The following is a 24,594-nucleotide window of genomic DNA, read 5'->3' as shown; positions in this document are numbered from 1 at the left end:
TAATCACAAACCCAAAAAAAATGCCTTAACGTTGTAAAAGGATACGAAAAATAAAGATGTAAGCTCCCACACGCACAGCAAAACAAGGCCTCTTTCTACCTCTACCATTACAAACCTATAATACCAAGAGAAAAGTCAATAATTACAGTTAGTGACTATGATATTTGTCGACGTCCGTCAACTTCCTAGGAGAGTTCTGTGATCCGGCACATCTTGCATGACCTTCTATATTATGCATTTACTATTACTAATCTCTGCATCAATCATATAAGATAACAAGGGACAGCGATACAGCAAGGAGAATTCTACATACATTACAATTGCTATAATGGGAGAATTTTCTTCGATTCTCATCTTTCCTCTTTTTTATTCGTGGGGAGTGGTAGATTTTGGTTTTTATGTGTGTTTGTTTACTCATGAGATTGATGGGTCTCATTGTTGATGGCAACATAAGAGCTTTCAGTCTCTTGCATGTGCAGCAGCTTATTAGGTGCAGAGTCAGAAGCAACAAAGTTATGCTGCACACGCGTTTGGTTAGAATTCTTTTTTTCTCTTCTGTCTTTATCGTTAAATATAGTTATAAGATGACTTTTGGTTAAAATTCAAAGTTTTAAAGTTTTTTTCATTAGTTTTCTTAAAAAAATAGGTCACACTTTCATGAATTAAAATAGTATCCTTAATAATGAAAACAATCCTTAATAATAAGAAAAGGTGCACTTGATGATAAATAATTGTGTAAAAGTTTTTGAGTAAATAAAAGTTTAGTGAGGGCTTTTTATTAATTTTTATAATTAATTTGATTCCAAATTTGAACAAATTTTTTTTTTTTTTTTTGGTCCAGTTGGTTAAGAGCATCTCTAATACCATCTCCAACCCTTGGTTTAAAACTTCAAATTTAGGTTTTAAACTAATCCAGTCTTTCTCCAGTGGTTGGGTCTAAAATAGTTTTAGGTTAAAACCTAAAATTTAGGGGTCAATTGTTAATCCAAAATTTAGGCAAGGGTTAAACGGCTGGCCCACCAAGATTTAGGTTTTAAACTAACACAATCCTCTCTAATAGTTGGGTCTAAAATAAGTTTTAGGTTAAAGCTTAAAGTTTGGGTAATTTTAAAATTTTAAATATATTAAATCTAATGGCTGCAATCGAATAATATTTGATGAACTAAAATTAAATCCACGGCAAACTAATTAAAAAATATTTAAATAAAATTTCAACAAAAAACTCTATATATACAGCTTTCATGGGGTCAATTTAGTGAATTGTCAACTTTTCTTGGAATCTAATATTAGGTACATAAATTTTATTTTGAAAAAAGTTACCGAAATTTTTTTTAGCCTAAATTCATTTTTTATTAATCTTGTGCTAAAATTTTAACCCATAACTATTGGAGCAAAAAAAATTGTTTCTAGGTTACAAATTTTAGGTTTTAACCCAAAGGTTGGAGTTGGTTTAAAGAAGGTAGCAATTGAGTAGAAAAGTTAAATTTGCTATCTCAAGTAGGTAAAATGCATCTTCAACGGACGTAGCAATCTAATTAGTAAATTAAATAAGTAGCAGACGACCTTGTATATTTACAAGATTAATTGTTAATTCCTCAAATTAGCAAATCATGTTCGACGATATATTTTAAGAAAACTAATGAAATGGGCTTGAAAACTTTAAGTTTTAACAATAAAGACAAAATAAAGGGTAAAGTGAGTAGTACCATGATTGACTTTTTACTGTAAAAATGTGGTTTTTCGTTAAAGTGAACAGTACCGAGAGGTTTTCGTTAAAGTTCCCTATATTTTAATCAAATGTATTGATTATTAAAGCGTCAAAAACATAAATCCGGGCCCCACAAAAATAAGACAAACATGATATAATAATATTTTGGATTAAGTACCTAAAACCTTCCAACCTTTTAGTGTTATTCCAAATTGGTCTCAATCTTTTTAAATATTCTAAACAATTACCCAACCAATTGAAAATGTCACATACGTTAAGCCCCAATTCATTTTTATTGTTAAATTAACTAGGGCTTACGTTGTCTCTAGCATCAATAGAATGTTATGAAAGCATGGTCTCCACCAAGTAGTGGTCACCACCACCCCCTTTAGACCTTTTGCATCCAAACCCAACGCGCAACAACGAACTTCACCCAACAACTCAAGCAACCAACAACGAGATGAAGGTCATAGAGGTTGATGAAATGCTATGGACTGTCATGATGCGGCCACCACCATCTTCATGGCCCACAAAGAAGAACTCGAAGCTTTATTAGCTGAAAATTGGCGAATGAGAAATCACATGAGTAGAAACAAGCTCATTGAAACCATATATGAATTCTTAGCCTATTCTTGTTAGGAGATTTTCCAATCTTTATTTTTGTTTTCCATTTTATTCGTGTATTTGTTTTTTTTTTTTTTTTTTTTTTCCATCTTCATGTCTTTTTTTAAAGTTATTTTTATTATTATTTTAGTGTCCAAATAAGCAAAATCCGTAGAACCTATTGTTGTCACATGTACATTTAACGAAAAGATTAATTGAGACTTAACGGAAGTGACATTTTCAAAGGTTGGTTACTTATTTGGAATGTTTAAAAAAGTTCAAAACAGTTGAGGAGTTGTTAATAATAATATTTTAAGATGAAGAATAAAATTTGAAGAGTTGGTTGAAAAAAAGTTGGAATGAAAAAATTTATAATAGCATATAAGTGCCACGTAGTTTACCAAAGAACACTTTTACATATAAAATTTGCCAACTCCCTTGAAGATGTAAAACTGATTTTGTTGGGTGGTGCTACATACACAAAACTTGTGCAATATACCATATACATTCAAGGACAATGCTTGGGTACTCAATAGGGAGTACCATAGTTGCTGACCATCCTATTTGGACCACTAAAGTTAAAACACCTGTCAAATAAAACCCTTTCCCAACTCTTACTATCTTTCTAACCTAATGCACCATTTCATCTCTTGTACTAGTATCCAAACATCCATCTTCTCTCTCACTACAAGCACTGCTGCCATATCTCCACCAACCACCTCCTTTCCTTTCTCTCAAAGCCATGGCACCTTCACCCTCTCAAATTTCACGAAACTCGAAGGAAATTTCATCTATAAGAAAAAATTATGAAGTTGGTTGAAATTATTCAGTGAAATTTGGGAGAAGGTTGGTGTTCGGATCTGCCAAAGATTCCACTACGAAGAAGTCCAACAAACAACGACGAGCTGTTGCTATGGCTTCCACGATAAAGAATAGGAGGATTTTGGGGCCGAGTTGACACAGAAAGGTCAAATGTGGGTGAGGCCGACGGAGAAGATGAGGTTCCCAAAGGCGTTGGGGAGGACAAGGTTTCTGGTGTTGATACCATGGCAGAAGCAAAGAGTAGTGAGGCTGGAATGGTGAGGCTTTGAGGGAGAAAGGGGATGTTTGGATGTGTGGTTAACATTGTATTTGGTAACAAGTTTATCAAATTAAAGTTGTGACATGTGTTTTGTTCTTATTGGGCCACTTCATATGTTCATTATATTGGGTGTTGATTAGTTAGTACCTAAGTATTTTTCTAAATTCAATTGATGACAAATTTGGTACGCGTGCTTTGTTAACGTGGAAAACAATTTAATAGGAAAAACAACGGTCACATCATTAGAAATTTCGAAGATACTATGTGCTTGCCTTGCCTGGATTAAAGGTTTCGTATTGGAATTTTTTACTCCTAAAATAAGGGGAGTTTTAACGAAATACTCTCGGTACTGTTCATTTTTAACAAAAAACCATATTTTTACCTTTCCTGACTACTATTCACTACACATTTATTTATCCTTTTTAATAAAACTAAAAAAAAATTGAATTTTTTGTTAGTTTTCCTTAAAATTAAATGGGAAGAAGTCCCCTTTATTTATTATTTATTTCATGTTGTTCCTAAAATAAAAAAAAATTACATAGGAAAATGATGTCAAAGTCATCTCACTTCTTAGCCAAAGAAAATTTTATTTCCAACGACATCAACCTTTAATTGGAAAATGATGCAAAAGTTAAAGACATGGTACAACCAGGCACTGAAGCCTTATTATATGAAAGCTATATAGTGAGAAAATACAGCCACTGCACTCCACTCCGCTAAGACACAGGAAAGAAAGAGCTAGATATTACAATACATAAAGCCTTAAACAACACACAACCTACGCAATGAGGAATGGCAGGACAGTCAACATGAACTCCTCATAAGTGAAAGTTCCCACACCGGTGTACGCTTTGTCCTTCTCCTTAAACTTCTCAGTTAATCCCTGAAGACACAAGAATCACAAAAGAAAACGCTCCATTAATTATTGAAAGTTTATCGGTTAACCCACTAATTTAAATTTTTGAATACTCAATCATACAAACTACGCACAAATCCGAATAAACTTGCACACCGATGCTTTTAAGATAAGTAGACAGCAAGAACAGATTAATAAAGCTCAATTATCAAAGTAGGAGTAAAATCTAAAGCCAAAGGACTGAGTAGAAGTTCCCCAGTTAAAACTATAAATTAAGTGCACAAAATATAAGCTTCAGTGAACATCGAACTCACCTTAACAGTCAGACAGCACCTGCATTTAACCAAAATAAACGAACAAGGAATAATCAGATTACGATAAGAAAACGTATTATAAAATATACCAAATGAAATGCAGTAATTATCTAATTCATAAGAATTTGATCCTCAAGCCAATCCCAGAAAAGAATGATAGAAAAAAGGAAAGGAAACATACTCGATGAATTTGTCATATTCAATGGCCCTCTTTTTGCCTCCAGTCTTGCCAAATTTATAGACCAACAGTTCTAAAACTACAGGTGAGACAGCAAATCCCAGACTCAGCAGTGCATCTCTCAATTCATTTGCATCAATGAACCCACTTCTGTCCCGGTCGAACCTCTCAAACGCTCCCTGATCAACCACACCAATTACAAAACTGTTAATTTCACACAATAATTAAAAGACAAAATTTTAGGGAACGTTTGATAACCATTCATTTTTAATTTTTTTTGTTTTGATTTTTTTTAAACTAAAAACTGAAATTTTGTTTGGTAACTACTTCCAGCTTTCGAAAAAAATGAAACTAAAACAAAAAGGTGAAAACTCAATGCTAAAATTTTGAAAAATGATTAAAAAAGTATTTTTCATTTTTTTTTTTCTGAAAACTGAAAACTGAAAGTAGTACTAAATACATTTCAATTTTTTATTTTTAGAAAGTAAAAATAAAAACCGAAAAATGAGAAGAAAATGATTATCGAACAATCCATTAAAAAAAAACAAAAAAAAAAAAGAAGGGAATTCGGGAGATTACCCTCCAACTCTTAAGACTGTAGAACAGTGCAGCGAATTCCTTGGGCCCTGTTTTCACAATTTACCCGCACACACAATAAATATTATTATTATCGACTATTTCATTAATAGTGAATTGAGCTACACTGAAAGCTACGAAGATAAATTGTAGCAAATTAACCCCCATACACAACTTGCATAAAACGACTTCAGCATGATAGTAGTGTCTCGATCCACTAATGATGTGTCATATTATGTAAAGAAAAACTTACACATGACATGATGAACTAAGTAACCATAATAACGTGGTTTTAAATAAGTAATTCTTCGAAAAGAGAATATTTTTACTCACCACTTTTAAGTGATAGTGATATTCATCACTCTATTCATCATAATGAGTTTACATTTTGAGATTGAGCAGTTGATAGATACAAATATAAAAAATTAAACTCATCCAACAATAATAAGTAGGGTGGTGAGCATAAATTTCAAATTCAACGAGAAAATCACAGATATGCATGCATGGAGTGTTAGGGTTTGTAAATTGTTACCGATCTTCCTGGTGTTGGTCCGGGTGAAAAGGTACATGAGAAGATGAACAGTCCTCAAGCTGAACCTCTGATTGTACGACGACAGAGCTCTCTGCATCTCCTTGTCGTCGATGAAGCCGCTGCCGTCCTGATCTGCCAGCTGAAAGCAAGCTATGATTTCCGGATCCGTGCCCGGCGGGAACACCGACGGAACCAAAGCCGCGAACAGGCTGCCGTAACTTGGAGCAGGCGCGGGGTATCCGCCTTTGCCAGCTTGATTCTTGTGAGGCTTAGCTGGAGCACCGTAGGCTTGGGCTTTATGGTCGTATTGGTGCTGCCCTTGTGGCGTTTCACCGTAGGGTTGACCTGGAGGTGAAGCGCTGCCGTAGCCGTAGCCATAGTCATAGCCGGGAGGAGAGTGTGAGTAGCCTGACATTCTCTTTAGTTCTTGTAGAATATCTGAAAATTTGGTTTAGGAGTGTGTGCAGAATTTGAAACTGATCAAGATGGATATTTATATTCAAGCTCGGATCTGGAAAGGCGAGGTAATTATCGGCACTTTCTAGTTTTTAGAATATATGCCTCGTGAACATCTTCTTAGTATCCTGACAAAATGTTCACAAAACCCTTTTTTATCAAAAAATACTTGGACAACCTTTCTATAATCAAAGCATTTTTATATTACCAGTTTTCCTACACGCACTCGCGAAAGATTTTTTTTTAACCATGGCATGTTACGCGCAGCATATAGAATTTTATTTTATTTTTTACATTTTTATTTGGAAATAGATTGAACTGATAGACTTAATTGACAACTAAAAATATATTTCAAACTTTTTTTTACGTCACGGCATAACGCATTGTGAAGTAGAGCTTTTTGCACCCGTGACGTGAACAAAGGAATCATGCACACTTCAATTCGTTACAAAATTCACTAAATCTAAATAACTAATATTGCCAATGTATCATACAAATTAGTAAGCACAAGTCAAGAAACCATTCGAGAATAAAACAATTCTACTTTTATTATCCAGCTGAAAACTTATAAAAGAGAAGATGAATTTTCAAAATTGTTAGGCATACAAACTCTCGAACCTGTAGATGGTGATTAAACCACTAACTCACTCAAACATTTGATTCTGATCGATTTTGGATCCTGATTTCTTCCTTTTGCAGAAACAATTTTCTCACCGTGTTTTATATCTTTCTGATTCCTTGTGCAAAACAAATTCTTCGTGCAAGACATTCTTCCGCTTTCAAATTGCTTGCTCCCATGAATAAAAGAAACATTAAAAATTCTTACCTACCAAGCATGTTTTCTTCAAGAACAGAAGTCGTGCCCAAGTAAAGTAATCAAAACCTTCAAGCATCTTAAAAGATCAGATTCTAAAAGAAGTGATAGTCGACCTTTGATTCTTCAGAGAGTTGATGCGTGATAAGATTCTGAAAGAGAGAGGAGCAGTTCTTGTATCCGTAATCCATTATGCAAGTGAATGTAAAACCGTCCACTGATTTTCAGTTGTGTGGGACGACGTCGACGGCTTCTTTTCCTTTCCAGTATGCAGGTTCTTCTCGCCCGACAGTGGGAATAAAACTGCTTTTATTATCTTTTTAGGATTAAGTACCTAAAGTTCCTAATTTTTAGTGTCATTTCAAATCTCAACCTTTTTAAATATTCCAAACAAATACTTAACCTTTTGACATTTCAAACAAGTTCTCAATCTTTTGAAAATGTCACATCTGTTAAGTTCTAAGTTAAATTTTTGGATTTTTAACTAAATACTCCTGGTATTATTCACTTTTAACGAAAAACCACATTTTTACCTTTTCCCGGTACTATTCGCTACACTTTTATTTGTCATTTTTCATTAAAACTAAAGTTTTTTTGGAATTTTTGTTAGTTTTCCCTTAAATTTTCCGTTGAATGTACATGTGGCAACAATGGGTCTCACTTGTTTGCTTACTTGGACACTAAGATAATAATATCAAAAAATGACATGAAGATGAAAAGTTAAAAATAAATAAACAAATTCAAGAATAATGGCGGTCCATACCATTTTCGGCTGGTAAAGATTCTAGGTTTTTTTGGTGAGTGGTGAAGATGGTGGTGGCTACATAATGGTGGTCCATACCATTTCAGCAACCTCCATGACATTTTCCCTGATGTTGGCAGCTTGAGTTGTAGGGTGGAGTTTGGGTTGTGTGTGGGTGGAGTTTGTGGTTGTGAGTGACCATTACTTGGTGGAAGCCATGTTTGCATGACCTTCTATTGATGTTGGATACAAAATAAGCCTTAATTTGACATAAATTTAATTGGGGCTCAACAAATGTGGCTTTTAAGAGGTTGGGTATTTGTTTGGAATGTTTAAAAATGTTCAAACCAATTTCAAATTACACTAAAATGTTGGGGTTTTTGGTACTTACTCCTAGATTTAACATTCATGTCGTGTTTTCTGTGTTCGTGACATATCTGATATCTTAACAGGTCGTGTCGCGTAACACCCGTTAAAATAAATGGGTAACATAACTCGACCCTAAATCAACTTGTTAATATTATTAGGTAATATGACATGATCCGTTACCCGTTAAAGAAAATATATTTTAAATCAATAAATAAAGAAAATGAAAAAACATAATTTGACCCCCAAAAAATGGAAAACATAATACTAACTTAGTATATACATACCACGTTGTTACATAAATATTACTTCAAAATATTAAAAAATAAATAAAAAATAAAACAAACATTTGTCTTTCAAGTATTATATATCCCAAAATAAAAACCTAATGAAAAAACATTAGTACATTACTAAAAAAAAATATCAAATGTTCAAGGATGTGCAAAATGAAAGGAGTTTGCATTTCAAAGTTGAGAAATATTGCACATTTTTACAATAAAACCCTTGAATTTTCATCAATCACCAAGCGAAATGGTATTAGAACTTTAACTTGATATGTTGTCTTCAAGAGTTGTAGACAATGTTTTCATTAATGCTTTCCACATTACCACTCTCTTCCACATAAACTAAGCATCAAAAACCAAAACATTGTAGACCATTCAAATTTGTTTGATATTTTTAAATTACTTGATATTTTTATTTTTAATGTGTTAAGTATTTTTAAATTATTTGATTTTTTTTATTTTTAATGTGTTTTATAATTTTTTTAATCTCACTCTTTGTCCGTAGTATAATATAAACATAAATAAATTCACACAATCTCCATTTTGAATTTTTATATCCACTATCCTACCATGCCTATAAGTAAATATACAATATCATCTACATATACACTCATGTCTACTAGTATTTTCTGGATAGGTTTTTTTAGTAGTTTACCAATTAACACATTATCACTGCCTTTTTTCTCACGTCTCACAACTGGTGTTGCACGCGCATGTCACACTCGTGTAACCCGTTAAAGACTTGTTATTAACGGGTTCTTATCATGTGACCCGATAACGTGTCGTGTAAGAAATTGTCAAGTCTACTTAATCCTATTTTTTCAAATTTTGCATTTTATGAAAAAATTATCCCTCTGAATTTGTTTGTATTATTTTCGGCCAGTTTTGAATTTTATTGTTTTAGGGCCTTTATGTCCCATTATTCTTTTGTGAAGCCTTGTGACTCGAAGTAGAGTTCTGGCTTTCTAATAATAAAAATAAGGATTAAAAAAAAAAAAGGGGTCTCACTTCCATGAATTAAAAATATTTTTCTTAAGAATAAAAAAAAAATCCTTAATAATAAGAAGAGGTGCCCTTGATGATAAATAATTGTCTAAATTTTTTTGAATACATAACACTTTCGAGAGGGCTTTTTATTAATTTTTATAATTACTTTGATTTCAAATGTGAAGGTTTTCTTTTCTTTTCTAGTGGTTAAGGGTATCTCTAGGACTATCTCTAACACTTTGGGTTAAAACATAAAATTTAGGTTTTAAACAAATCCAATAATTCTCAAATGGTTGGGTCCAAAATAGTTTTAGGTTAAAATCTAAAATTTGGGCCAATTGTTAACCTAGAATTTAGGCCAAGGTTAAAAAGTCGGCCCATCAAAATTTAGATTTTAAACTAACATTATTCTTCTTCAATAGTTGGGTCTAAAACAAATTTTGGGTTAAAATCTAAAATTTAGGCAATTTTAAATTTTCAAATATATTAAATTCAATGGCTAAGTTTGAATATGATTTGATAGCCTAAAACTCTATGGCTAAACTGTGACAATCAGTCCCTAATTTTATGATTTTATTAAGTTTAAATGCGTGATTTGACCAAAATGCCCCTAGAGGCGAGATTGTTGACATTCATGGATCGTTATTTCGTGATGTGTACAAGCTATTATTTTACTATATTCTTGAAGTACTTGACGGTACAAACACGTAGGCTCAAGCGGAATCAAATTCGGAGCTTCGACAAAAATTTTACTAAACTACGAATGCGAAGGGCATTTCGGTATTTTCATGTCGTGGAGATATTTTTTTTAGTGTTTGCCTTTTATGGGATTGGAGTGTGAACCAGTGGGGCCCACACTCCGCTCTTTTCCCTCACTCCCATGTCACTGTTCTTCCTTTTTTCTTGGATCCCTCTCTCTAACTTGTTTCACTTTCTTTCTTCCCCTTCATTTCTCCCAGCTCTCCAACACCTCTCGTCTGCAACCGTAGAAATGACCAACGGTGAAGCCTCCGTCTCCATTGAACATAACCATCATGCTAAATCACATCTCACTCTCTCTCGAACCCTCTCCTTCTCTCTTCTCTCTCAACTCATTTCAGCTATCATCTCAAAACTATCTCACTATCTCTGTAAACTCAGAGGTAGTGACACCCAAAACAAATTGAGCCACCACTCCAGCTTGCTTATGCTGACGATCCAAATCACCATACCACCACCATTTTCATGGTGGAAGAATCACACGGGACCACCATCACCCTTGGATTTCAACGATGGTGAGTTTAGAAATCAACCTAATTCACCTTAGTTTGGACTTCTGGATACAAGTCTGAGTTTATACATGTGTTTTGGTGATGATTTGACGCAAAAACACCTTGGGGGAGTTCTTTTTCCAGATTTCTGGGAAGTTGAATCGTAGTCGTTGGGCCCCTTTTATGACCGTCTTCGGCCTCCGTTGAGCCCCTTTCACTTTGGCTTTTGAATCATCAAATTTTTTTGAGAATCGAGCTCAAATGAGGTCTGGAAGTTAGCCCAAAAAAGTGAAAAAATATGGAAATTACAATGAAAGTGTGTGGGCCCACATGGCTGCTTATACAGCCACCTTGTGGCGACACATGTGGCAACACGTGGAAGAACCCAAGATCTCTCCTTAGGTTTCTCAAACTGCCAAACCCAAATCCGTCATTCATTTTTTGAAATTTGACTATTTTAAAATAATTCTTTTATTAGCTGTACTTTGTACGAATACACGAATTTACGTTAGTACATTATATATTTACATGAATGATTTTGTTTCTAGGTGAAACGCATCACAAGGAGCTTCGATGCCCACATGGTGGGTTCAACCTAACAACATGATTTGTAGTGGGTCTTTTCTTTGATATAGTATATATATCTGTTTAGTTTCCATATATATATCTAATAACGAATTTTCAATGTGATGGCATAATTTAATTAACTTTTATAGGAAATGACGTAACGATGAAAATTAGGAAATCATTATAAATCCTACAAGATGCCTTAATTGGATTTACGGTCATGAATAGCATTGCATTGATTAGAATTATCAAATTATCGAATCACTGTGGCATGTTTATATTTACCTTATTTGCTCATCGTGTGCTAGACTAGTGTTAGTACTCACCAAGGGACAGGGCCAATCTTTCATGTCTATGTTCACATTGCACCTTACGCTCACATTGGATCCATTGTAGGTGCCAGTCTTGTTGTAGATTGCTATAGGCAATTATGACTCGTATGTGATGCGCATAGCGCCAGTCTTCACCTAATTGTAGTATTAAAGCGTAAATCATTATTACACCCAGTCTAGTTCATGTTAGAATACCTCTGCATGAACTCGTGTGCCAGCATGTGTCGATGAGCACTTGATATGATGTATTTGCTTATGCAAGATTATGTGATTACCGTCGTCATGTGTTTATTTACAAAGGTTTGTGACATTTTGCATTCTTGAGATACTGCTGATTATGGTAAGTAATTTCATACGAAACGTATGTTATTTTTGGAAACTATACTTGTTTTACGGCAAGGGGTTATTACATTTTCGAAGAGGTTTTTATAAAGTTTTATTTTTAGGCTTACCCACCCTTGTTTTTCGCTTCTCCAGTATTAGTGGCAGTGTTCATGTTGACGAGGATTTCTAGCAAATGCTGATCTTGGAGACTACTTTTGATGTTATGGTTCTTATTCTAATTTCACTGTACTTTACTTATGCTCTGACATCATGTGTGAAATGGGTTCATTCTCGTTCACATGCGCACTCTTGTATTTAGGCATTTTTAGGTTTAATTTACTTAGATTTTCTACATCACTACACTTTATAGCTTCATCGCCTTCCTGGTGTCAGCTATCACAACTCGGTTGGGAGTCCAGGTGGACATTCCAGGTCAAGGTGTGTTAGTTTAAGTTTGGGCAGTATTATGTTCATCACACACGTGATGCAAGCTCTCAATTTTTGAACCTAAGGTCGAATCTTGCCACCTCGTCGAATACAAAAACGTGCTAACTTTTCCTACGTTTTGGGTGGATTAGGCGACTTATTGACATTCTAGAAAATTGTTTTAGCGAATGCCTTTAGACTTTAAGTGAAGATTTCCCTGCCAAGGAAAGATTTAGAGTATAGATAAGTTGTTGGCATTGGTAGTTATGCTCCACCGGAGATTTACCCAACAATCCCACTACTATTATCTCGTCGTCATTACCAACCTTTTCGAGTTAGGAAACCCGGAAATAGTTTTTATTCCTTGGCAGTACCCGTTAGTATACATACCATCTATCAGAATTCCTACCAAGTCTTACTGTCGTCGAGATTTCCAGAAATGTCCTAAGCGATAATCTGGTGCTAAAGTGGTAGCATTTGACGGAAGAACATCCAGGGGACAACCACTTTTGGTCCCCGACAATACAATTTTTTTGAACGTAGTGATAATTCCGAATCTTCAGAAGGAAGATTGATTTCCATTCAAGTCCATTCTAAAGTAGGTTATTAGCAAATTCATTTCTCTAACCTTAGAACACTTCAACCAACACTAATTTCCAGAATTTCTTTCAATGATATAGTCGTCATTGGGATGGGTATAGGCATGGGAGTATGAATCGTTATACCTTTGATTAGTAGTAATCAATTTCCTCTAGATTCAATTGAAACTATCCACCCGAGCAAGCTCAAACTTGTAATCAGCTTACGGTGGCGCTACTAATTGACGATACTATCTGATATCCAAGAGTTGTCAACGAATATTCAGGTAGCATGACTTCTGATACCTGGACACATGCTATAGTATCTGGGAGTGATACCTTTGTGCCAGAACACCGGTTCACAGTTTCAGGGTAACAAACAATACTAAAATAGCATAAATGCGTTAATTAGTAGAGCGATTATTGGACTAATTAACAATGACTAACTGAGCTAAAGAAATTAAATCGTGAAAATTTAGGAGTAAGCCTTTTTGGATGATAGTAAACTTATAGTTGTGTTGACCCTATCACTCACCTAGGTAACCGAACATTCCTAACTAGTCACGAGCATGAATTTAGGACACTTTCGTTAGGAATTTTGTTTGATTTGGGTACCATTCAATTCGTCGTTGGATATCATGGATTTCCACGTCATCCAATATATAAATTGACTACATCATAATTATCCCTTTGGTTAAGCATTGACTGAAAATTGTCAACTACTAGTCATCCCTATGGTCACTTTTATAACCAAAAATTAAAAACTGATGTACGAGTTATTCTTCCTGCCGTAAAGGCAAAATGAATATTGAAAAAGTAGTGTGGCCTATTATTCTGTGTGGTGGAAAAAGAAGGTAGTATGGTACGGTTCGAGACCTATAACTGGCGTCACTTCTCAAAATGTATCTAAGATACCACCAAGGTGTGAAATGAATGACTCTTGCATCATTGAAAACCACAAACCCAACACTTTATTTGGAGAACCTCAAACCTAACCGCGAAGGCGAAAGACTAAACCTTAGGATCATACCTAGATTTTAGCAACTCAGTCGGGTGACGATTAAAACCGTTAACCTATACTTCAAATTGATGGTTTACCCAACCAATTTTTGGAGCCCAAGTTTTCCTCCGTAGCCTAAAGGATTCGTAGTAGTCTTATTGACGACTTTCTCATCTACTTCAGCAACAAAATCAAATTTTCCAAACACCGACCATCAGCTTTATACCAAATTCTTCAAATGTTACCTTTGTTTTGATTAGTAATTTTCTTAGGAGACGTGATCTTAGCAAACGATATTCCTTTCATTTCCCCAAAAGGTAGTAGCGGAAGAAAGTTGAAATCCTCACTAAGTGTTGTGAAATACGAGATATCCTTGGTTTTATCGATTTCTATTGGTGATTTATTAGCGATTTTTCAGCTATAGTGTTTTTTTTTCCTCACTTGTCGACCAAGTAAAGTTAGTTTAGTTTTAGATGTTAAATGTGAATAAAATTTCTGACAAGCAAAGTGTTGTCTCTTCCTAATTCCTACACATTTTGGTGACATAGACAATTTTGAAATCCACGATGACATTTTTCTGAACGTATTGGTTACGTGCTGATGCAGCATGACAAAGTATTGGTTATGTTTCCCAATAGTTAGAACCTTACGAATTGAATAATCTTACTCATGACTTAGAGCCAACAGTTGTCATCTTTACTTGAAAATCGGATGACACTTCTTTGTGGAGAAACTTGTCCAAAATCCTTACCAACCTTAGACTACGCAATTGCATCTTCATTTGAAAGGAACTAAATTTCTAATCGTGGTGATAGAGAAACCAAACCAATGTCTATGATCGCACTATTATGTATTACCATGATTGTGCAAACGTAATCACTGTTTACCGTAACAAAAGTCATATCTACCCTTGAACACTTTTAGCCTATCCTATCCCATTTCAACTGGAATTCACAAGTATTGATATGATGTTACTTACAAATTATCAAGAAATCGTTTGAGTGGTTATAATCACTTCCTATATTTGAATAAAGATGGGGAATATCACCATAAGCTCTCGATACGTGGTATGTTGTACATGTGGAGATTATGATGACGTTTCAATGATCATTGACCAACTATCAACTCACGTTCTGTTGGTCCAAAGGGACTACATTTTAGACCACTTGTCAAAATTACTCATTCTTAAAAACATTTTAGATTTTTTGGCGTTTTGATCGACATCTACTTGATTGCTTATACTGGAAGACATCCTAGTCAATTTTGGGTACGTGTCTACCCTATTGCACTTCGTATTGTTTCTGAGGCAGATAAATTGTCTAGAAGAATTGCTGACATTGAAATTGTAGTTATGACCGCCAACCTCTCAATCACCCAACAAATACTTTACTAAACGAATCTATACCGTTGGTGATTGAATCTTCCGAAAGCTACCATTATAGCGAGATGTCATGCATTCATTCCGGTTACCTTGTATTCTAGATTTGATGGACTTGTTTTGACCCTCAAATTCCTGAGTGTTCTTTTAGCCTTATCGACATAGTTTTTTCGCTAAATCCAAGAGCAATTCAATGTGAATTTGCTCACTAAAGCGTTGTGAACTGCATTGTTCGACTACATGGTATACACATCACTATTATATCTCTGTGATGCGTGATTTACTTCCAAGTCTTTGGAAGCCTTCGTAAAGGTTATGAGTTCTCATTTTTTGTCCAATACCACATTTCACCCTCAAACTAACGGCCAATTAGAACGAACTATCTAGACCTTAGTGTACATGTTGCGTTTTGTTCGTTCTGTAGACTTAGTATGGTTGTAACAGACATTTATGTTTATTAAAGTTGCATGTAACTACAATTACATTTTTGGTTTTAGGTATGACACCGTTTGAGACATGGTATAGAGATTATATGCATAATACATGATTGACAGATGAATATTATGAACATATATTCGAAGTATTGAGATTATGATGTAGGAAATTGTGTACTATTAAGGATGTCGCTCGAGAGGGTAGTAAGTGAGCGCAATCAAGGGTTTAATCATTTAATCAAACAATTTAGATGTATTTCCCAATGAGGGGCAAGATGGTAATATTGCACCCTCAGGAATTTAGTGCTTGCTTATCGAGACAACAGTGAGTTGTCGGTATTACGGGCTGCAGACTGTAATATCGATAGCTTATTCGTTGAGTTCGTTAAACAACTGGATAAATAGACCAGTCTACGTTAGTATTTGTATTTGTTTATTTATTGTTTGGGCTTGACCCAAAGATTCTACACGCATATTGTCGGAGTACGTGACGCTACGAGTGCGTAGGTTAAAAATTTTCTATTTTCAATTTTAATTTTAGTACAATTATTTTAACTTTACACTTTTATATAGGTATTTCTAACGTTATGTTATTATATATGTATTTTTGACTTTATGTTTTTATAAGGGTTTAATATTGTAGTTTCGTACTGAAGGAGAAGGAAAGTATGAGTTTGGAATCATGAAAGAGGAATCACTGCACTTCGATCGCGACAGAATGTCATTCTCTTTTATGCAACCACTCTGACTTGATTTCTTCCTTATATATGTATTTTTTTTCTTCCTATCATTTTGGAGTATTTTACGTATACAAGTTATTTCAAATTTTCGGAGATGAAAGGGGGGTAGATTTAACAACCCGTCCTTAATTTTACGATTTTATTAAATTTAAACGTGTGATTTGACCAAAATGGCCCTAGAGGAGAGATTGTTGACATTCGTTGATCGTTATTTCATGATGCATATGAGCTATTATTTTACTGTATTCTTAAAGTGCTCGACGATAAAAACACGTAGGTGCAAGTGGGATCAAATTCAGAGCTACGACAAACATTTTACAAAACTACAAATGCGAGGGGCATTTCGATATTTTCACTTAGTAGGAATATTTTTTCTGTTATTGTCCTTTACGGGATTGGAGTGTGAGCTAATGGGGTCCACACCCCACTCTTTTCCCTCAGTTCCATGAAGGTAGATTCTCTGCCCTCCCACTTTCCATGCCCTCATGTGCTCTCCTGTTTTGTGTGGTCACGGTTAAGCCACGTCAACATTTTATATTGTTTTTTATTATAGAGATAATAAGACAAAAAGGAATTGTAATATAACATGTTAACGTGGCTTAACCATGACCACACAAATAAAAGGGCACGGAAGGGCACAGGAATCTGCCTCCCACTTTCGTATCGCCCTTACTCCTTTTTCTCTGATCCCTATTTCTTTAACTTGTTTCACTCTCTCTCCCCCCTTCATCTCTCCCAACTCTCTAACACCTCTTGTCTGCAACTGCAAAATTGACCAGTGGCGAAGCCGCCATCTCCATGTAAGACAACCACCTTGCCAAACCACATCTCACTCTCTCTTAAAACCCCCAACCCCGGTCTTTTTCACTCGACTCTCACCTCACTTCAACTCTCATCTCAAAACTCTCTCGCCATCTCTATAAACACAGAGGCAGCGATAACCAAAACAAACTGAGCCACAACTCTAGCTCACTTATGTCGACGATCCAAATCACCATACAACCACCATTTTCATGGTGGAAGAATTGCACACGACCACCACCACCTATGAATTTCAATGATGGTGAGTTTAGAAATTAACCTAAATCACCCTAGTTTAGACTTCTAGATACAATTCTAAAGTTTATACATGTCTTTTGGTGATGATTGATGCAAAAACACCTTGGTGGAGTTTTTCCTAGATTTATGGGAAGTGAAACCGTGGCCATTTGGCCACTTTCAGACCCATTTTTCAACCATCTCCGGCCACCATAAAGCCTCAGTTGGTAGAGTCATGTTCCCTACATTCCTAACTTCACTTTGGCTTTTGAATCGTCGAATTTGGTTCAGAACCGAGCTCAAAATGAGCTCTGGAAGTTAGCCCAAAAACCTGCAAAAATCTGAAAATCACAATGAAGGCGCCTGGGTGTGCATGGCTGTATGTTAGCCACCTTGTGGCGGCACGTGGAGGAACTCAAGGTCCCTCTTTAGGTTTCTCAACTCCTGAACCTAAATCCACCGTCCGTTTTCCAAAATTCGACCATTTTAAAATAGTTTCTTTATTATCCATACTTTGTATGATTACACGAATTTACGTTAGTACGTTATATATTTACGTGAGTGATTTTGTTTCTAGGTGAAATGCATCACAAGGAGTTTTGATGCTTGCAAGGCGGGTTAAACCTAACAACATGATTTGTGTGTGGGTATTTTCTTTGATATAGTATATATATTTGTTTAGTTTCCATATATACATCTAATAACGAATTTTCTATGTGATGCCGTAATTAAATTAACGTTTACAAGAAATGAAGTAACGATGAAAATTAGGAAAACATTATAAATCCTACGAGATGCTTTAATTGGATTTACAATCATGAATAGCACTGCATTGATTAGAATTATCAAATTATCGATTCATTGTGGCATGTTCATATTTACGTTATCTGCTCATCGTGTGCTTCATCGATGTTTGTACTTGCCTGGGGCCAAGGCTAGTCTTTCATGTGTATGTTCACATCGCACTATACGCTCACTTTGGATCCATTGTAGGTGTTAGTTTTGTCCTACATTGCTATAGGAAATTAGGACTCGTATGTGATACACATAGCACTAGTCTTATAGTACTAGAGCGTAAATCATTATTACACCTAGTCTTGTTCATGTCAAAATACATTTGCATGAACCTGTGTGTTAGCATGTGTCGATGAGCACTCGATATGTTGTGTTTGCTTATGCGAGATTATGTGATTGCAATCGTCATGTGTTTATTTATGAAGGTTTGTGGCATATTGCATTCTTGAGATACTGTTGACTATGATAAGTAATTTCATACCATACCCATTATGTTATTTTTGGAAACTATATTTGTTTTCCAGCGATGGTTTATTACATTTTCGAAAAGGTTTTTATAAAGTTTTGTTTTTAAGCCTACTCACCCTTGTTTTTCGCCCTCTCCAGGATTTAGCGGCAGTATTCGTGTCGACGATGATTTCTGGTAAATGCTAATATCGGATACTAATTCCAATGGTATAATTCTTATTCTAATTTCATTGTACTGTACTTATGATCTGATGTCACATGTGAAATGGGTTAATTCCCGCTCATATGCGCACTCTTGCATTTAGACACTTTTAGGTTTAAAGTTACTCACATTTTCCACATCATTACTCTTTATGGCTTCATCACCCTCCTAATGTTGAGCAGCACAACTTGATTGGGAGTCCAGGTGGACATTCCGGGTCAAGGTGTGTCAAAAACAATTAAAAGAATATTTAAATCAAAATTCACCAAAAAAACAAACTCTATAAATACATGTTTCATAGGGTCAGTTTAGTTAATTTTCAACTTTTCTCAAATTCTAATTATTTTTAGATTAAAATGTTCATAAAAATAAATTATGATAATCCACAAAATTTTTGTTTAGAAAAAAGTTACTTAAAAAAATTAGCTTAAATTCATTCTTTATTAATCTCATGCTAAAATTTTAACCCATAATTATTGGAGCAAAAAAACTGTTTCTATGTTAAAACCTACATTTTATGGGTTAGAGAGTTTTGGTTTTAACCCAAGGGTTGAAAATGGTCTAAGAGAGGTAGCAATTGAGTAGCAAAGTTAAATTTGCTACCTCAAGTAGGAAACATGCATCTTCAACGGAGGTAGCAACCTAATTAGTACATTAATAAGTAGCAATGATCTTGTATATTTACAAGATTACTTGCTACTGCTTCAACTAGTACATTGTATTCGACGATATATTTTAATCAAATGTATTGTTTATTAAAGAGTTAAAAGCATAAATTGGGACCCCAAAAAACAAACATGATATAATAATATTTTGGATTAAGTACCTAAAACTCTCTAACCTTTTAGTGTTATTTTAAATTGGGCTCAACCTTTTTAAACATTTCAAACAAGTACCTAACTTATTCAAAATGTCACATCCGTCAAGCCCCAATTATTTTTTTGTTAAATGAACTAGGGTTTACTTTGTCTCCAACATCAATAGAAAGTTATGGAAGCATGGCCTCCACCAAGTAACAGTCACGACCACTTACCTCCAAACCTAGCGCACCACCACAAACTTTACACTACAACTCAAGCAGCCAATATCTAGAAGAAAGTCATGGAGGTTGCTGAAACGGTATGGACTACCATGATGCAGCCCCCACCATTTTCACCATCCATAAAGAAGAACTCGAGGCTTTACTAGCCAAAAATTGGCGAATGAGGAAATCACATAAGTAGAAATAAGCTCATTGAAACCTTATATATGAATTCTTAACCTCTTCTTTGTTAGGATTTCTCAATCTTCATTTTTATTTTCCATTTTATTTGTGAATTTTTTTTTTCTCATCTTCATGTCTTTTTTTGAAGTTACTTTTGTTATTATTTTAGTGTCCAAATAAGCAAATCAGTGGGATCCATTGTTGTCACATGTACATTTAACGAAAAAATTAACTGAGACTTAACAAATATGACTTTCAATAAATCGGGTACTTGTTTGAAATGTTTAAAAATGTTGAGACTAATTTGGAATGACATTAAAGGTTTGGGTTTTAAGTACTTAATCCTAATATTTAAGGTAGAGAATAAAATTTGAAGAGTTGGGTTAAAAGTAATTGGAAGAAAAAAATTGACAGTAGCATATAAGTACCACGTAGTTAGCAAATAACACTTTCACGTATAAAATTTGCTAACTCTCTTGGAGATGTAAAACTTATTTTGTTGGGTGGTGCTACATACATCAAATTTGTGCACCAAGTAATGTGACCCATCTACACCCTATAAACTTAATTGATGTGTCATATTTTACAACATATAAATTTGATTGATGACATACATTCGATGCATAAATTTGGTAAGGCATGTTGACATGGAAAACAATTTAATAGGAAAAACAATGGTCACTGCATAGTAAATTTAGAAGATACCATGTGCCTGCCTGGATTAAAGGCTTTCGTTTTGGAATTATTGACTCCTAAAATAAATGTGGAGAATTCCACCTTATTTATTTTTTTTTTTTTTATTTTTTTATTTTTTGCTAAAATAAAAAAATTACATAGGAAAAAGTTGTCAAAGTCATCTCACTTCTTAGCCAAATAAATTTTTATTTCCAACGACATCAACCTTTAATAGAAAAATGATGCAAAAGTTAAAAACATGGTAAAACCAGACTCCGAAGCCTTATTACATGAAAGCTATACAGTGAGAATATACAGCTATTGCACTCCACTCCACTAAGAAACAGGAAAGAGAGAGCTAGATATTACAATACACTGGAAAACTTGGAACCGAATTCATGAAGCCTTTAGCAACACACAACCTACGCAATGAGGAATGGCAGGACAGTCAACATGAACTCCTCGTAACTGAAAGTTCCCATACCAGTGTACGCCTTGTCCTTCTCCTTAAACTTCTCGGTTAATCCCTGCAAGACACAAGCATCACAAAAGAAAACGCTCCATTAAGTATCGACAGTTTAGCGGTTAACCCACAGCTTGTCCTCTTGAGATAATGAAAATCCATTTTTGTAAGTTGTTAATGTTGTGGAAACTATATGATTCAGTGATGAACAATGATTTTATGGTTTCCCAGCCGAGAAATTAAGCAACGAAATAAAGGGGTTGTTCGTTCTCTTTTTGAAATGCTTGTCAACTAATTGCAGCAAGTTTTGAATACTCAACCGTACAAACTATGCATAAATCAGAATCAACTTTCAAGCCAACGCTAGGTTGAAGTTCCCCAAATTAATTAAAACAAAGGAAAATCGAACTCACCTTAACAGTCAGACAGCACCTGCATTTAATCAAAACAAAGGAACAAGGAATAATCAGATATCCATAAGAAAACAGAACATAAAATATACCACAATGAAATGCTGTAAGTATCTAATGCGTAAGAATTTGATCCTCAAACCATTCCCAAAGAAGAATGATAGAAAAAAAGGAAAAGGAACATACTCGATGAAATTGTCATATTCAATGGCCCTCTTTTTGCCTCCAGTCTTGTCGAATTTAGAGACCAGCAGTTCTAAAACTACAGGTGAGACAGCAAATCCCAGACTCAGCAGTGCATCTCTCAACTCATTTGCATCAATGAACCCACTTCTGTCCCGATCGAACCTCTCAAACACTCCCTGATCAACCACACCAATTACAAAACAGTTAATTTCTCACAAAAATTAAGAGACAATCTTACGGTCAGTTTGATAACCGTTTCGTTTTCAATTTTTGTGTGATTTTTAGTTTTTGATTTTTTTTAACTAAAAATTGAAATCTTGTTTGGTACTGCATTTGTTTTCAATTTTCAAAAAAATGAAAACTAAGAATAAAAAAATAAAACCAAATAAGATTTCAGCTTTTAGAAGAAAATTAAAACTAAAAACAAAATGATTACAAAAAGAGAAAGAAAAAAAAAAGAGAATTATTGGGATTACCCTCCAACTTTGAAGACTGTAGAACAGTGAAGCGAATTCCTTGGGCCCTGTTTTCACAATATACCCACACACAATAAATATCATTACGTACAAAGATAAACTGTACCAAATTAGCAGTTTCCATCTCAGTAATTTTGGAAAAGCTAAATACTAAGAAGAGGAAATTTCTAAACTTAATTTTGTAAAATAAAATTTAAGGCTGGTTTGGTATTATTATGCTTTTATAAAAAGCATTGCTTTTGCTATGCTAGATAATAAACTCATTTTTAGTACTTCATGTTTTTACCTTTTTTTAACCAAAAATTATGAAAATAAGCTTATTTTTAAGTATTTATCAAACATTTTTTTGAGTTAAGTTTTTTTTTTTATATCCATTTTTTATAAAAGCATTTTAATTCCAAATCAGTCATTATTCTAGTATTATCATTTTGTGGATAAGCATAACGCGTGACGCCATAAACATTCAACGGTCAACTGACCACGACAACCACATTCGCATTCTACAGATTATATCCAATAGGCGTTAAGGGCATGATGGGCATTTCGCATTGATTCTAAGTTTCTAACCGCGAGTCAGTGTCCGATCACTGACTCGGCGCAGGCTGACACCGTTCAGTGCGGAGATCAAAAAATTACAAAGATATGCATACATGGAGTGATGATGTTTGTAAATTGTTACCGATCTTCCTGGTGTTGGTCTGGGTGAAGAGGTACATGAGAAGATGAACAGTCCTCAAGCTGAAGCTCTGATTGTACGATGACAGAGCTCTCTGCATCTCCTTGTCGTCGATGAAGCCGCTGCCGTCCTGATCCGCCAGCTGAAAGCAAGCTATGACGTTCGGGTCGGTGCCCGGCGGGAACACCGACGGAACCAAAGCCGCGAACGGGCTGCCGTATCCCGGAGCAGGCGCCGGATATCCGCCTCCGCCGCCTTGATTCTTGTGAGGTTTGTCTGGATTGTACGGCTTGTCTGGATTGTACGGCTTGTCTGGTGCATAGGACGCGCCGTACGGTGCTGCTGGAGCGCCGTATGGTGCGGAGGATGGGACGCCGTACGGTGCAGACGGAGCACCGTAGGGTTGAGCTGTCTGGTGCTGGTGCTGCCCTTGGGGTGGGGCGCCGTAGGGTTGGCCTTGGGGCGGCGCGCCGTAGGGTTGGCCTTGGGACGGCACGCCGTAGGGTTGGCCTGGCGGTGCGCTTCCGTAGCCGGAGCCGGGAGGAGGGTGTGGGTAGCCTGACATTTTTTTATTGTTCTTTTAGGTGGTCTGAAAATTTCGTTTCGGAGTGTTTGCAGATTTTTCGAACTGATGGGGATGCATATATATATATATATATATATATATATATATATATATGATTCTAGTTTCATGATCGGACCTGGGAAGGCTAGGTAATCACAGCGCTGCCATTCTTTTTATGTTTTTTTTTAAGAAATAACTAATTGGGATTAACCACGAAAAACTTATAGATGTTATAAATAGGCAAACATTAGAAAGATAATCGTTGTTAGGGACAGAAACGAGGCTGTTATAAAATATTATACTAACAAAATATTGCAGTGGAAGTGATGGATATTATTGCTATTAGTTGTTTTTCTCTTACAGTATCATTTGATCAAACATAATGCTCTATTTATAGAGCAATTTCGTTGAAAACAAACAAATGACACTATTAAGCATATGATAGAGATACTATTGGCATGTAGCCATACAATCCCACTATTTACAACACTTCTCCGTGGATGCCCATATATCAACATTAATTGCCTCATTAAAACCTTGCTTGGAAAAATCCAGTGGGAAAAAAACCATAGCGAAAGAAAAAAAATACAACATACATGTGTTATGGATGCTCTCCCTAAATTGTATCTCCTCCTGAATCTGCATTCTTCAAATTGGTAAGCCGACATAATCCAATTCCTTACACTAATCCAATTCCCTACACTAACTTCTGAAATGTGTACTTTGGTAGAGATTTGGTGAACACGTCTACTAGATTTTCATTGGAATAGATTTGTCTGACTTCAATAACTTTAGCCTTCTAAAGCTCATGTGCACTGAAAAACCTTGGAGATATGTGTTTAGTCTTATCGCCCTTAATGAATCATTCCTTCATTTGTGCAACACATGCTGCATTATCTTCATGGATAAC

General features: G+C 35.2%; 2 protein-coding genes across 5 annotated transcripts; both read right to left on the bottom strand.

Annotated features, from left to right (window-relative positions):
• Window positions 1-4,032: 4,032 nt before the first annotated feature.
• On the bottom strand, window positions 4,033-7,397 carry LOC103953212 (probable calcium-binding protein CML50). 4 transcript variants are annotated; one of them, XM_048576516.1, is made up of 6 exons: window positions 7,131-7,397; window positions 5,849-6,286; window positions 5,320-5,366; window positions 4,744-4,919; window positions 4,563-4,581; window positions 4,033-4,275 (listed from the first exon to the last, which is right to left on the bottom strand). In XM_048576516.1, exons 1-6 carry the CDS (start codon window positions 7,195-7,197, stop codon window positions 4,171-4,173), a joined length of 852 nt encoding a protein of 283 aa, XP_048432473.1. In that variant the 5' UTR covers window positions 7,198-7,397; the 3' UTR covers window positions 4,033-4,170. The 4 variants fall into 4 exon arrangements, with proteins under 4 accessions (XP_048432473.1, XP_048432475.1, XP_048432474.1 ...); XM_048576518.1 differs by having other exon boundaries at window positions 5,849-6,432; window positions 7,131-7,392; XM_048576517.1 differs by having other exon boundaries at window positions 7,019-7,158.
• A 13,698-nt stretch (window positions 7,398-21,095) lies between these two features.
• Window positions 21,096-23,699, bottom strand: LOC103953213 (calcium-binding protein CBP). Its single transcript, XM_009364950.3, has 5 exons — window positions 23,123-23,699; window positions 22,444-22,490; window positions 21,968-22,143; window positions 21,785-21,803; window positions 21,096-21,435 (listed from the first exon to the last, which is right to left on the bottom strand). Exons 1-5 carry the CDS (start codon window positions 23,682-23,684, stop codon window positions 21,331-21,333), a joined length of 909 nt encoding a protein of 302 aa, XP_009363225.1. The 5' UTR covers window positions 23,685-23,699; the 3' UTR covers window positions 21,096-21,330.
• Window positions 23,700-24,594: the final 895 nt, after the last annotated feature.

This window comes from the organism of the source record quoted next, unplaced genomic scaffold (assembly GCF_019419815.1).
Source record: "Pyrus x bretschneideri cultivar Hongxiangsu unplaced genomic scaffold, Pyrus_bretschneideri_v1 Contig9, whole genome shotgun sequence".
NCBI lineage: Eukaryota > Viridiplantae > Streptophyta > Magnoliopsida > Rosales > Rosaceae > Pyrus > Pyrus x bretschneideri.
This window is presented reverse-complemented; position numbering and strand designations above follow the sequence as displayed.